Source organism: Babylonia areolata, chromosome 18 (assembly GCF_041734735.1).
Source record: "Babylonia areolata isolate BAREFJ2019XMU chromosome 18, ASM4173473v1, whole genome shotgun sequence".
Lineage (NCBI taxonomy): Eukaryota > Metazoa > Mollusca > Gastropoda > Neogastropoda > Buccinidae > Babylonia > Babylonia areolata.
In genome coordinates this window covers 62,418,453-62,432,966 of record NC_134893.1, presented here as the reverse complement: position 1 = coordinate 62,432,966, position 14,514 = coordinate 62,418,453, and the positions used below count along the sequence as shown (strand labels likewise).

The following is a 14,514-nucleotide window of genomic DNA, read 5'->3' as shown; positions in this document are numbered from 1 at the left end:
CTTGACCCACGGCCACTCTCAGTCTCAGTGTTGTTGGTCTCCGACGTGATACAGATGCTGCAGCTTGAGCAACACTCTTCCCCTTCACTATCACAGTCACTCACAGCTGCCGATGTGGTGGCCGTAGCAGGAACAAGTGATCCACTCGTCTGGCCACGCCCCGCATGCTCGCAACTTGGTACTTGGCTCGGTCCCCTGTCACCATCACTATCACTCTCCCCCTCAGACAATGAAACTTCATCATCATACGGCAATTCTTTGCCCGAATCTTCATTTTGCTGGTCTGGCTGCAGTCTCAGTTGCTCAATAACTTGCTCAGTTGTGAAGTAGCGTTGTCTGCTCATCGATGCAGCCATTTTGGAAAATGAAAAGATCGAAGTTGCAGATAAAACTATAATAAATTCACTCAAAAACTTGCAAAAGTACTGAAAAGATGGCGTCAATTGATAGAAGGGGATTCCCCTAGTCACATGCACAAAATATGGCGTTTCAAACCTTCCCAAAAGAAGAGTGGTAGGTTTGTGAATGACCTAACCTCTTTTGGTCGCCTTTTGGCGACATCAGCGGTCTCCCTAGTGGGTGCCGAAAGGCAACAACAGTGGCCAAAGTGTTAAAGAACACACAGCACCCAAGAAGAACACTGTCTTTGCAAGATACATTTTCCAAGAAAGAAAACAGCAAAACGGAGAAACTTTTGACAACTTTGTGACAGATTTGAGAAATCTTGTCAAAGACTGCAAATATGACAAACCTGATGAAATGGTACGTGACAAAATTGTCTCTCAAGACATACGAGAAAAACTTGTCATACCAGGTGACATACTCACAATGGACAAAGCAATAGAAATAGCCACCACACATGAAGAAACAAAACAGTTGTCCTTGGTCTACAAGCCTCACTGAAACTACAGCTCATCAAGCTCGTCCTGTCTTTTGAAAATGACCCAGCTACCAAAGAAAGTACCTTTCAGGAATAAAAAGATATATTTTCAGGACTTGGTGCCCTGGAAGGTGAAGTATCCAAAGATCTGAAACCCAACGCAATACCTGCTGTCCATCCACAAGGACATGCACCACATGCAATAAAAGAAAAACTCAAAATACAGCTACAGAAGATGGAAGAAAAGGAAGTCATCAAAAAAAGTGACAGAACCCACAGATTGGGTCAATTCCTTGGTCGTCGAGAAACTTAGAATATGCTTGGACCCAAGGGATTTAAATAAGGTAATCAAACGCCCATATTACCCAATGCCTACATTTGAAGACGCACTTTCCAAAATGGCTGGAACAAAATACTTCAGTAAGCTTGATGCTCAGATCGGGTACTGGCAATTAAAATTGGACAATAAATCATCATACCTCACAACTTTCAGCTCACCGTTTGGACGCTACAGGTTCAACAGACTTCCATTTGGCATCATCAGTGCCCGAGACATATACCAGAGAAAAATGGATGAAATATTTGAAGGAGTCCCTGTATCACCACTTGTTGATGATGTAATCATCAGTGGCAAAACTGTGGAGGAGCATGACAAAAATCTGCTAGCTGCACTGGACAAGGCAGCATCAGCAAATTTGAAACTGAACGCTGAAAAACTGTTCACTGGAAGTTGAATACTTTGGACATGTCATCTCAGCAGAAGGCCTCAAACCTGATCCTTCCAAACTGAAAGCGATCCAGGAAATGGCCCCACCCAAAGACAAACGAGAACTTCAAACCCATGATGGGCATGATAATCTTCTTGTCAAATTTGCACCAAACCTCTCTGACCTCACAAAACCAATGAGAGATCTCCTCAAAGAAGATACAAAATTCATATGGGATAAGCCACAAAAAGAAGCACTGAAGAAAACAAAGGAGACAATGCTCAGTCAACCCGTGCTAACATATTTCGACCCAGAAAAGCCAGTCACACTACCGGTTGACATAAGCAAACATGGTCTTGGAGCTGTAATCCCGCAAGAAGACAGACCAGTTGCATTTGCTTCAAAGTCCCTCACCTCCACACAGCAAAATGATGCCTAAATAGAAAAGGAGCTATCTGCCATTGTCTTTGGCTGCAAGCGTTTTCATCAATTTCCTTATGGCCGAAAAGTCGTAGTTCAGTCAGACCACAAGCCATTAGAAATAATCACAAAAAAGCCACTTGCCAAAGCACCACCTACACCCCAGAGAATGCTGATGCAACTTCAAAAATATGATCTGGACATCGTCCATGCACCAGGCAAGAGCATCCCTATGGCAGACGCCTTGTCCTGAAAATTTCTGGCAGCAGAACTAAATGATGCCACTGATGCCAATAAATTCAATTTGGCTGTTCATTCCTTAATGAAACATCTTCCAGTCAGTGACAAGAAAACTAAAAAACTAAAAAGTGTTACTCAGAATGATAACCAAATGCAAAAACTCAAAACCTACATATAAGATGGATGGCCAGAATCCAGAGACCAATGTCACCCCACAGTACTAGACATGTGGAACCACCGGGATTAACTTACATACATTGAAGGTCTCATCTTCAATGGGGAGAAAACTGTAATCTCAAAACCGCCGAGGCCAGAAATGCTACAGAAAATTCACACTGGACATTTTGGCACAGAATAATGAATTCAACGTTCAAGAGAAATTTTTTTTCTAACCAGGAATGACAGAAGATATACACAACATGGTTTCTGTTTGTCCCACCTTTTCCACTTTCAAGCCATCTAACCCAAAAGAACCCCTCATGCCCCATTCAGTCCCCCCCAGACCATGGCAGAAAGTTGCCAATGACCTTTTCTCATGGAAAGGAAGAAATTACAGTTGGTTCTTTGAAGTTGATGAACTGAACACAACAACATCTTCATCTGTCATAAGGAAACTGTCAGCACATTTCGCACACTATGGCATACCAGAAACCCTCATCAGCAACAATGGACCACAGTTGACATCTTCAGAGTTTGCTAACTTTGCATCAACTGGGATTTCTGCCATGTAACTTCCTCAATCAAATAGGCTTGCAGAAAAAATGGTGCAAACTGCAAAAAACATACTGAACAAGTCCAAAGCAGAAGGAAGTCAACCACTGCTTGCTCTCCTTGAATACAGTACAACACCCATTGACAATCTATCTTCCCCTGCTAAACTTCTGATGGGCCGCTAGCTTTACTCTGTCCTGCCAGCAACATAACACCAACTAAAACCAACAACGGTCGAATCTGAGAAAGTGATTGACATGCAGGAAAAACAGGAAATATTATGACCGCTTAACACGCCCATTACCAACACTAAAATCTGGTGACAAAAGTTTTTGTTCAGTTGTCAAAAGGTGAAAAACAAACCAAACAAAACAAAACACTGAGGTCCTACCACATTAGGACACCTGATGGCTGGACCTATAGAAGAAATCAACGTTTCCTGAGGCTGAACCAAACCCCACCAACCAATGTGACTCTCCTCGAACATTCGTGTTATACAACTTATGAACCACTATCTGTATACAAACCAGATCCAGAGCCAGATGAGGATCACGATGAAAGTGAAACCAACTCTTCACTACCAGGAAATGCGATGGCTTCATGCACCAACACCTTCAAAATGTGGCCGACCAGTGAAAAAACCCTCTCAAATTAGACTTGTAAAAACAATTCATTTCAAAAGAAAGGCAGAGGACTCTACGTGCCCACTCTGCCAAGGCAATCAAACAGTGGAACATGTCCTCAGCTCAAGCAAAGTGGCATTAAGCCAAGGAAGGTACACATGTGTAACAGTGTAGAACTTGACGACATCGATCGTGATTGTGCAATCTTTGATAATAGTGACTTCCCTTCATAATTAAGGAACTGGGTACTTTCCCTTGATTTGTTTACAAGCAACGGTTGGGACCAAGTCACCGGCAACCTGCCAAAGTTATTAGATAGTAACGCACACACTAAATAATCACCTGAACACATACACATTTTTAGAACATGGAGTGCTAAAAGAAATTGCACACACGGTGAGCACTGCCCAAGGAGCACCCACACCACCTGAAGTTCCAGTAGGGTTCCTCTCTGGTGAAGATAAAAAAGTCTGGCCAGGAACAGCTGTAACATCCAAAGCACAGAAATATGGGCTGCTGGATGGTGCTGAAGATTGGGAATGCACAGCTGACCTACCACAGGGGAAGAAACACCCAGAAATCATCAGCAAGAGTGGCATGAGACCTGACATCGTACTCCAAGGCAATAAAACAAGCGATTCTGATTGAACTCACTGTGCCATATGAAAGCAGAAAGGAGGAAGCCCACATCTACAAGACTGAGAAGTATGCTAGTCTAGCCAGCAGCCTGAGAGAATCTGGCTTCCAAGCAAAAGTCCTCACCACAGAGACTGGTGCAAGAGGGTTTGTGAGTGCATCTGCCTACAGCCTCAAGAAACAGTTGTCAATTTCTGGCAGAGAGAGGACAAGGGCTATCAAGGCAATGGCAGAAGCAGCAGAAAAGAGTTCCAGCTATATCTGGTCAAGGAGGAATGAAAGTAAACTTCATAAAGATTAAATTTCCCTATTCAAACTAGCTGTATGATTGCTCAGTGATTAAAACGTCTGCCAGAAAGGTGACTCAGTCCTGATGTGGCTACCCTCTGGAGGCGTGGGTTTGAACCCACTGAGGACCAGACTGGAAGAAAAAAAAAGGCGGCAATACAAGGGCATCCAGGAGTCATGACCTGGGTGTGGCCCAGCCCCCTTAGAGTGTAAGGAGTTATGGGCCGAAACACTTGACAGGGGGGTTTCTTCTCTAAAGACCTTGTATAGTCCAGCTCTCCCTAGTTTCTTATCACTTTGGTCCATATATTAAGAATAAGATCAGTTGCTGAACAAAACTGTATTCTACCACCTTGGTATGTGTGTTGGCATGTGTGTGCTGGGAAGATAAGCGATTTTTCCGTGCATTCAACGGACAATCCATCTTTGAGCCCTCTCAATAATTTACTAATAATTCAAACATTAAACAATAACGTGATGACAAATTATTAATCAAATTCACAGAAAAATCACTTATCTTTGTTCTGAAGCTTGCAGACTGTCTCTTCAACTGACCAGTGTGATCTTAACACCTGGTGGTTTCAGCTACACTACACAATTTCAAATACTGCCTACACAGCTCTCAGTCATGATGGGTCCGCTAAGCGTTGCATAACTACAACGGTCAACTTGCGCGTGGTTTCGCCCGGTGCTATACTGTTTCTGGGCCCTCTCTGTCATTCACTAATAATTCAATAATTAAACAATAACGCGATGACAAATTATCAGTCAATCACACGGAAAAATCACTTTGTCCACAAGAGAGCTGTGTAGGCCATGGTCCTTCTCTCTTTGCTCCCCCTTTCTCCCAGAATAGATTTCCATTCTGCAGACATAGGAGGACTGACTCTCGCAGCACATGCACATTTTTATCCTATATCTTATGGGTTTGCTAGGAATAAACTGCTGAAACCCAACACGTCCGCGCCATGGCATCATTGACTCGTCAATGGCTAAATTTTGTTGTGGACTGTAGATGGCTCCAAACCTGTCCTGCAGTTTCTGGATCAGTGGTCTAATTTTGAATAGCTTGTCATGGGCAGGATCCTCACGAGGTAAGTTTTTTGAGTTGTCATTGAGATGGAAAGCCATGAGGATTGCCTCAAATCGATTCCTACTCATACTTTTCCAAAAAATTGGCGTTTCAAGAAGGGGGTTTGTGCTCCAGTATGACTTGATGTCTGGTTTGTCCACAATCCCCATCAAAAATAACAGTCCCAGGAATATTTTCATGTCCTTGGTGCTGATTTCTTACCAGTCTGCCAAGAGGTTGTGGGGCTTGATGGCTTGTCCAAGAGCTGCCTTGTACTGGGTTGCATCGGAGATTAGAAAAGAGAGATAAACCACTCGCGGCAGGCCCCTTCTTACTGTCTATAACAGTGCTGAAGCCGTTTTGGGGCACACACGCAGTGCGGAAGGGTGGGGGTAAATCACCCTCTCCTTCCCCACCCGAAGGAAACTGGTCGGTTCTGACGGTTCAGCTGCAGTAAAGCGAAAGTTAAGTTATGCCTGGAATTTCCCACGTGTAGTAAGATTCGCTGTATACAATGAAAACTGATTCATTTTTGCTTGGTTTTTAGCACGTTTGCATCTGCTTGAATGTAGATAATATAAAAAGAAAATAAAGCAGCTCCCCCCACCACCAACTCCCCCCCCCCCCCCCCCCTCCCCCCCCCCCCCCCTCCCCAGCGCAATGTTGCACATGAGAGAGACAGTTGTAAATTATTGAACTGCGTTTTCGTGACGCTACTTTTTCTTCACACTTTCTGGTTTACATCACCATTTCTTCAACAACAAATATATATATATATATATATATATATATATATATATATATATAAACATAAAACACATATTCAGCTCTGTCTCTCTTCTAACATCTGTCTATACATACATACATACATACATACATACATACATGAATACATACATACATAATTTCATATAGATCTATCAGTATGTAAATCTAAATCTATCTATATGTACATAATCATATATATAATTCATATATATACGAACGCTTCATGTTGCCCGAGCAGACCGTTGTATTGTGCTCTTTCTCTCTCACTAAGTCTCTGTCTCTGTCTCTCTCTCTCGGGAGTTTTACATGGCTGTTAAAAGCATCTACGATTCTGTACTTGTATGTGTTCGTGACAAAGGTATTTATTCAGACTTTTTTCAGTGTCCAAGAGGGGTTAAACAAGGTTGTATGCTAAGCTCACAGCTGTTTTCCTTTTTCATCGGTGAATTGGCAGTGGAGTTATCAAAGAAGGGGAGACATGGAATACAAATGATACCTGGCGCAACAGATTTGCTCTTAATGCTATTTGCTGATGATGTTGTTCTCTTGTCTGACACACCCATAGGGTTACAAAATCAATTAAATGCCCTTAAGCAAGAAACAGACAGACTACAACAAACAAGTGAATCTCGATAAGACCAATATTATAGTTTTCCGCAATGGAGGTCATCTTTCGACTCGTGAAAAATGGTGCTGTGATGATAGGGAAATAAAAGTAACCAATACATATAAATATTTAGGAATGTTATTCACAACAAAATTGAGTTTGACATCTGCGTGGGATGAAGCAAACAGAAAAGGGAAAAAAGGTGTAATCCAAATTATAAAATCACTCAGGAGACTGCGTTCGACTGACGCTTTCCCTTAGTTTGGGCGGGGCAAAGGCAGCTCATGAATAATGAATGCGTCTCGCGGCGCAGGCTGCCTGGCTTCAGCAATTTCTGCAAGTGGTTTATCTCTCTTTTCTAATCTCCGGTTGCATACAGGTTTGTCTGCACCACCATCTCCTTCAGCAGGTCATCATCAACAAACAAGTTGAAGTAATCCCAAGGAGAGGCATCAGGACTGATATCTACCATGATACCAGGATTCCCTGTAACACACACATAAACATATTTTTTTATTCTGGAAAAAAAAAAGAAGAAAATGAGACTGGAATCTTTTTTCTTTTTCTTTTTTTTTTCTTCTCACACATCATATAATTTACCTTTATGTTCTCATAATTTGTTCACACCACATCTGAACTCCAACACAATCTGATCTTACTGCTGACAGAACAGATCTGCTGTAAAAAATGAATTATTGTAGGTAACAATCTGGGTACAGTAAAACCATTTTCAACTGACACACCCACCTCTAACACCAACACTCACACAAGCACACACTCACTCATACACAAGCTTAGGCTAACCTGTGAACTGTGGCGTATGAGGTGGGTCATCAGTCCCTTCTTCTGTCCATAGAAGGTTCGTCTGCTCCTTTTCTCGCTGACGTGCACCCCCTCTGGTCGTTCTTGGTCGACCTCTAGCACCACGCCCCCTCCAACTTTTCCACTGACACTCGCAGTCGATCGCGATGTTGACGGTTGTGGATCAGTGATCGGCTCAGTATGTTCTTCGCTCACTTCACTGTCATTTTCCGATGAATCGCTGGGCTGAAACTCGCCTGAACTATCATCAGACAGTTCTTCTTCCGATTCACTGTCTGAATCAAGAACAAGTTCGTTCTCGCAAACTTTGGGGGCAAAAGATCGTCGCTTCGACATTTTTCAACGCACTCGAAAACATTCTACCGACGTTTGTGCATACTAGAGTAATGTCCCTTGAAGGGGAATCCCCTCGCAACGAGCCAGGGCAGGTTATTCACACGGGAGAAGTGCAAAAACGAAAGTACTGTTCAGGAACGAGAGTCTCTCGTTTGCGGTCTGCTGTGACGTCACAGTGAAAACGAGAAACTCTCGTTTGTGGTAGGAAATGAGTTAAACAATAACGCGATGACAAATTATTAATCGCGTTATTGTTTAATTATTGAATTATTAGTGATTAATAATTTGTCATCACATTATTGTTTAATGTTTGAATTATTAGTAAATTATTGAGAGGGCTCGAAACTCCCCGAGCGAGCTCAGAAGGACCTGTATTTTTCTGCAAAATAAAATCTGCTACGTAACAATACCCAGATGCACCCTTCCACTAGCTAAGAGGAAACAACCTGACAAAACTCCCCAATCCCACTGCTTTCACACAGTACCAATGGGATGAATGGCTGTTGGGTTAAACAGTCATTAACTGTATGCAGTCTGGCCTTAGGGCAACACCAGGCTGATGGACTCCACACAGATGGACATCCATTGCCCTTCCCTGATAAGAGGCTCTGTCAGGGTGACCAAATTTTTTCCCTCACCACATAGAACACCCTTCTATGGATACTAACAAAACCCTGTCTCGTGTGCACCTCGGGGATCAGCTGCATAGCACGAGACATAAATTCAGATCCCCAAAACCCCAAAACAGGCGTGGCAAAAGAGGTGGGAAAAGATTGTGCTTAGGTAGCAGAATGACAAAAGCAGAGCGGCTGTCAAAGAAATTCTTTAGAATCGGCAGTTGGAATTGTTCCAGCACGAGAATGAGAATCTCAACAACTGAGAAATTGGCATATGATTTTGACATTTTATGTCTCCAAGAGACCAGGACAAGTGCAGACAGACCAATACATTTTGAGAATTTCACAGTCTTTCAAAGGAATGAAAGAAGAGGAATAGCAATCATACTGAACAAAAACCTAAAAAACAAAGTTTCCACCATAAATCTTGAGAAATGGCGTAGCAACTCATGTGAACTAGTGGGGGTGCGTCTCGAAAAACCTGACGGAATTCACAAAAGCATCATGCTCATCAATGCCTATGTTCACCCAGGAACCTGCACAACAAAAGAGGATTGGGCCTTTTTAGAGGAAATAGAGAACGAACTTGGAGACTCAGTCATTATCTGTGGAGACCTCAATGCAAGATCGAAGTTATGGGACCAGCGGAACACCAACCCACAAGGACTCACACTTGAAGGGATGACAGGGGAAATTCTTCTTAGCCCATTAACAACCACATCCCCAACTCGCCTTGGAACAAGACAAGGGGACAGTGACAGTGTGATCGACATCGCTCTAACATCTCCAAAATTCAGAGCAGAAATGAATGCAGAGACGCTTCCACACCAAGGCAGTGACCACCTCCCGGTAGTTTTCAGTCTACAGAAACTGTCAGATAAACGCTGTATGAAACCGCGTGATCCATTTCAGTATGAAACCAAAGAGACAACCGTCATCGAAAAATTAAGACGCAGAAGAAACAAAAGAACGGCACCAAACAGGATGCAAACTATTCAGCCCCCATGGTGGAATACCGACACAGAGAGAGCCTGGATAGAAAAACATGCGGCTGTCAAACTTTGGCAAAAAGAACAAAACCATCTCCGGACAAAGATATAGAAACAAAAATGAAAGAAAAAACTAAACAGTTTGAAATCATTGCTCAAGAGGCCAAAAATGACAAGTGGAAACAGTTTTGCGAGGCACTCAGTTACGACTCAACATTGACAGAGTTCTGGCAATTTTATCGTCGCATGCATGTTTGGTGCATATCTGTTATGCATGTGTGGGTGTATGTGTGAATGTGTGTCTTCATGTTTTACATTTATTTGCTTATTTATCATCATTGTTGTCTTATTTATTTATTATTATTATTTTATTATTATTATCATTACTACTACCCTTTTTTATATCATAATTATTATTTATTTATTTATTTATGTAAGCTTATCTATTATTTATTCACTTTTTTTTTTCTCAAGGCCTGACTAAGCGCGTTGGGTTACTCTGCTGGTCAGGCATCTGCTTGGCAGATGTGGTGTAGCGTATATGGATTTGTCCGAATGCAGTGACGCCTCCTTGAGCTACTGAAACTGAAACCGTGCTGGGAAGTGTGTGTTGGTGTATGTCAGTGTGGGTATGGCATATACATCTTTCGTGTACATTAATCTCATAAAAACATAGAATAAGGCAGACAGACAGAAACACATACAGAGAACATAATGTTTACTGAAAGAACTGATTCACTCACAGTATAGAGGAGATACTGCACATTTTGAGTCCCAACACAGGAAATGCATCGGGTCAGGTAGTCCAACACAGTATCGTGCCAGCCTTCCAGGTAGCCCCTCACACCTGTGTTCAGCTGGCTCAACTGGAAATATATCATTACATACATTTTTGTCATCATACAGCAAGGGAGTGCCTGCAGTCCTGTCACATTTAAAGCCTCATAATTGAAGTAGAAACTGAACAGGTGACACTGAAATAATCAGTCAAGCACAATGGCAACTGCTGGGCCAGCCTTGACATAATACTATTAAACATGCTATAATGCAACTGCCTGTTTAATAGTAACAGAAACAAATTTATTCGTTAATTTGGTAGTGTCAAGTACTCCACCTGTCCACCTGTATCAGTTAGTATAGGGAAAAATCACCATAAATGTCTAATCTGTACTGGGATTTTTAACTTTCATGATCTATAAAATATCAAACTAACAAAGTAATGCTCAAAATCATTTTGAACAGATTTCAGCTGCAAGCTGATATCATCATCATCATTATTATTATTATCATGAGCATTTAGGCCTAATCTTGAAAATAAGCCCTAGGCGTTTACAAATAGAACACATATGTAAATATCAAAAAGGAAAAATTGAACACAAGATACCAAACATCACTGAAAACTATTCATCCACCCCCACCCCCACCCCCCGCCCCCACCCCCCACACAATACACACGTGCACGCACACACACACAAGTCATAGCACACAATTGTAAATAGTACACAATCAAAAATACCACCAACTAATCCTGAAACTATCAAAACTCACTCACTCACAAATAGTCATTTTAGTTCATACTGGAAATGGATGAGCTGTTGAGAATTAATCTGGATGGGAAAAGGTGGGTCTTCAGACTGGATTTGAAAGATTGCAGCGAAGATGAGTGACGGAGAGGCTGAGGAAGCTGATTCCAAAGAAAGGGGGCTTGGTATTAAAAACTGCTTGGCCATACATTTTGATTCGAGCAGGGGGGATCCTAAGCATATGGGTGTCAGAAGAAGAGCAGAGTTGGCATGAGGGTATGTAAGGATGAATGACATCAGAAAGATAGTGTGGACCAGAAGCATCAATGGACTTGAAATAAAGACAGACGACTTTGTAAATAATTCTTCCTTGTACTGGGAGCCAGTGTAAAGTATGAAGGAGAGGAGAGACGTGATCAAATTTAGAGGAACGAAAGACAAGATGAGCAGCATAGTTCTGGACTTTCTGAAGCCTATCAATGAGGTAGCTGGGTGAACCAACAAGTAGGGAATTACAATAATCCAGGTGGGACAGCATAAAGACACAGAGGAGAGTTTTGGTTGCATCTTCAGTCAGGAGATGACGAATGGATGTAATTCTGTGAATTTCAAAGTAACATAGTTTGCATATATTTGTAACATGCTGCTGATATGAAAGAGACTGGCTGAGTATGACACCAAGATTGCGGATGGAAGAGGAAAGAGGAATGTCGGTGCCACTGAGGGAAACTGAGGAAGGAAGAGAGACTGAGAGGCAAAGTCTTTGTGGGGTGATAATCATGACTTCAGTTTTATCCTCATTTAATTTAAGCTTGTTTTCAGTCATCTATATCTTCAGATCAAGATGCAGGCCTGAATAGATACGGATATGGATGATTTATTCATCACGCCATAGCCCCTATGAAGGGGTACACAAACAACATTTGTTGTGTCACATTTGTTTGAATAAACATGAGAAAACCAAAATCACATAAACACAGATACATTTGCAAAACATATCACGGGGTTGCAATTTCTCTAAATTTAAACGCTTTGTGCAGGAAAATGGACAAATTCCATATATCATTTTGCCTTTTGGATGACATCAATAAGCACAACTTGAATGTACAAGGCTGTCGGAAATATCTAGCTGAATATATCTTTCTCTTAACCCTTTAAGAGCTGAGCAGCTCAAAACAAAATGCACTTCGTCTTCTTTCTCCTTCTGGCATAATGGGCAAATCAAATCATTAACATTAGATTTCCTGTATCTGTAACAATGTGCAGCCAAACTCGTCACACTCAAGTGTGGTTATTATTCTCAGATATTTGTCCATATTTAATGCCAAATAAAGTTTCATATCATGTAGTCCGCAAAAAGTTCTATACATACTAAATCTATTGCTGTTTTGAACATGCTCATTTCATGCTTGCCATCTACAATCAATTAAACGTTGTTGAAAAGTTTTAATGAAATCATTTATGCTACCCACACCTTGATTGAACCACACTTCGCCAAAACCATTTTCACACAAACAAATGCATACATCAGTTACCCAATTTTTCTTTCCTCTAGAATCCAAATCAAACAGCATTTTGTAAGTTTTCAACGGTATCCTGATTTCATCCATTTGTACTAATCTAAGCCAATATCGTATGCACTGAACAGCAAAATTTACAACTATTGGGTATCTATTAGTTTCACCATATACAAGGTCATTTGGGGTGCACACATCAAGACCCAAAAACTTCTCCAAAGCAAACAGATACACAGATTCACAATGAAATGCAGTATTGTTCAAACCCTTAAACTCTGAACCATACTGCACAACTGTCTGCACTTGAAAATCAAACATTTTCAGAAACAATTTCATGGAAGTGTTATTTAATAAAGACAGTCTTTTCATGATACATAACAACGCATTAAACGTAGTAAAAAATATCTCTAAATACTGGTACACATTTACCACAGGCATTGTAACACTATTATAAAGCCATTTTTCCCTCACACCTAAAAATCCACCCTTTCGAAATAAAATAATATCACTTTTTTTTCCATATTAACCTTCAACTGAAGAGATGTGGCAGTTTGATGTAAGATATTTAACTGATTCTGCAGACCAACAACGGTCTCGGATAATAAAATAACATCATCAGCCAGCAAAAGAATAAACAGTTCAAATGCATCATAAGAAATAGTGGCACTGTGTCTTCCATGATTAAGTATTTCTATCACCAAATCATAAATGATAAAAAGAGAAAATAATATTGGACTGCACGCATCACCTTGCTTTACTCCTGTTGTACATTTGATGTAATCTGTTAAGGAAGCACCACATCTAACTCTACATTTTACATTATCATACATACTCTGAATATTCCTGTATACCATTTCTTAACAAAACAGGCCAAAGTAAATTCTTGTTTACAGAATCAAAAGCCTTTTCAAAGTTGATGAAGGCCACAAAAAATTTACTGTTATAAGAAAACTGTTTTTGTACCAATGTTAACAGAGCAAACATGTGATCTATTGTTGAATAACCCTTTTTAAAACCGGCTTGGTATTTACCTGTAATGTTATTTTCCTGAACCAATTCCTGTAGTCTGCAGTTCATAATAACATTAAACAATTTATTCCTTATATTACTCAGGGATATACCTCTATAATCCTATGTTCACACTAGGCTGTAACCACGATCTAACCAAATGGTTACATTGAGGGATGTAACTACCATGAGACAAACTCTAGATTTTTCATACAGCATGTGTGAACGGAAAGCGTCTAACCACTGTCTAACTATTAGGCTCCGCCCCTTTTCCCGTGCGTTTTTTGACTGAGAGCAGCAGTTCTCGCTGGCTGGCTGGGTTTTGTTTTGCGCTGAAGTTAGACTGGTGGCATCTAACTACCGTTGTAACTTCGTTCTAACTTGAACAAGTTACAAGCCAAGTTACAGGGGTGCTGTGGCTGAGGCGTCATGTACAGATTGGGGTATACTTTTGTTTTCTGTGGTTCCCGTGGGTTTCCATGAGGTGGGGGGTCTTGAGGTTGTGCATCTCCACCAGCCTTCTGTGACCTGCTGCAACCTGTTGGAACTTGGGTCTTGTAACTCCCTTTGAAAGTATAAAACCCCCTTGTTTCAGGGGGGTCTCTTCATTCCATCTTGACCTGTCATCATGAACGTCGCTGTACCGGTATTCTTGGCTCGATTTCACCGAGACCTGCATCACCACCACAATCATCATGTCGTTAGAGAGGAGGGACGGTGTAGGAGACGTCCAGCCTGGAGGCGTCTCTG

The 14,514-nt window shown here is 41.3% G+C and overlaps 1 protein-coding gene across 3 annotated transcripts in view; it reads right to left on the bottom strand.

The window, feature by feature from the left end:
* LOC143292984 (protein Njmu-R1-like) overlaps positions 1 to 14,514 on the bottom strand; it is a 145,810-nt gene that overhangs the window by 69,285 nt on the left and 62,011 nt on the right. For all 3 annotated transcript variants that reach the window (XM_076603724.1, XM_076603726.1, XM_076603725.1), the window contains one exon: positions 10,460 to 10,582. In XM_076603724.1, the coding sequence (XP_076459839.1) occupies positions 10,460 to 10,582 (123 nt within the window). The remainder of the gene's footprint in view (positions 1 to 10,459; positions 10,583 to 14,514) is intronic.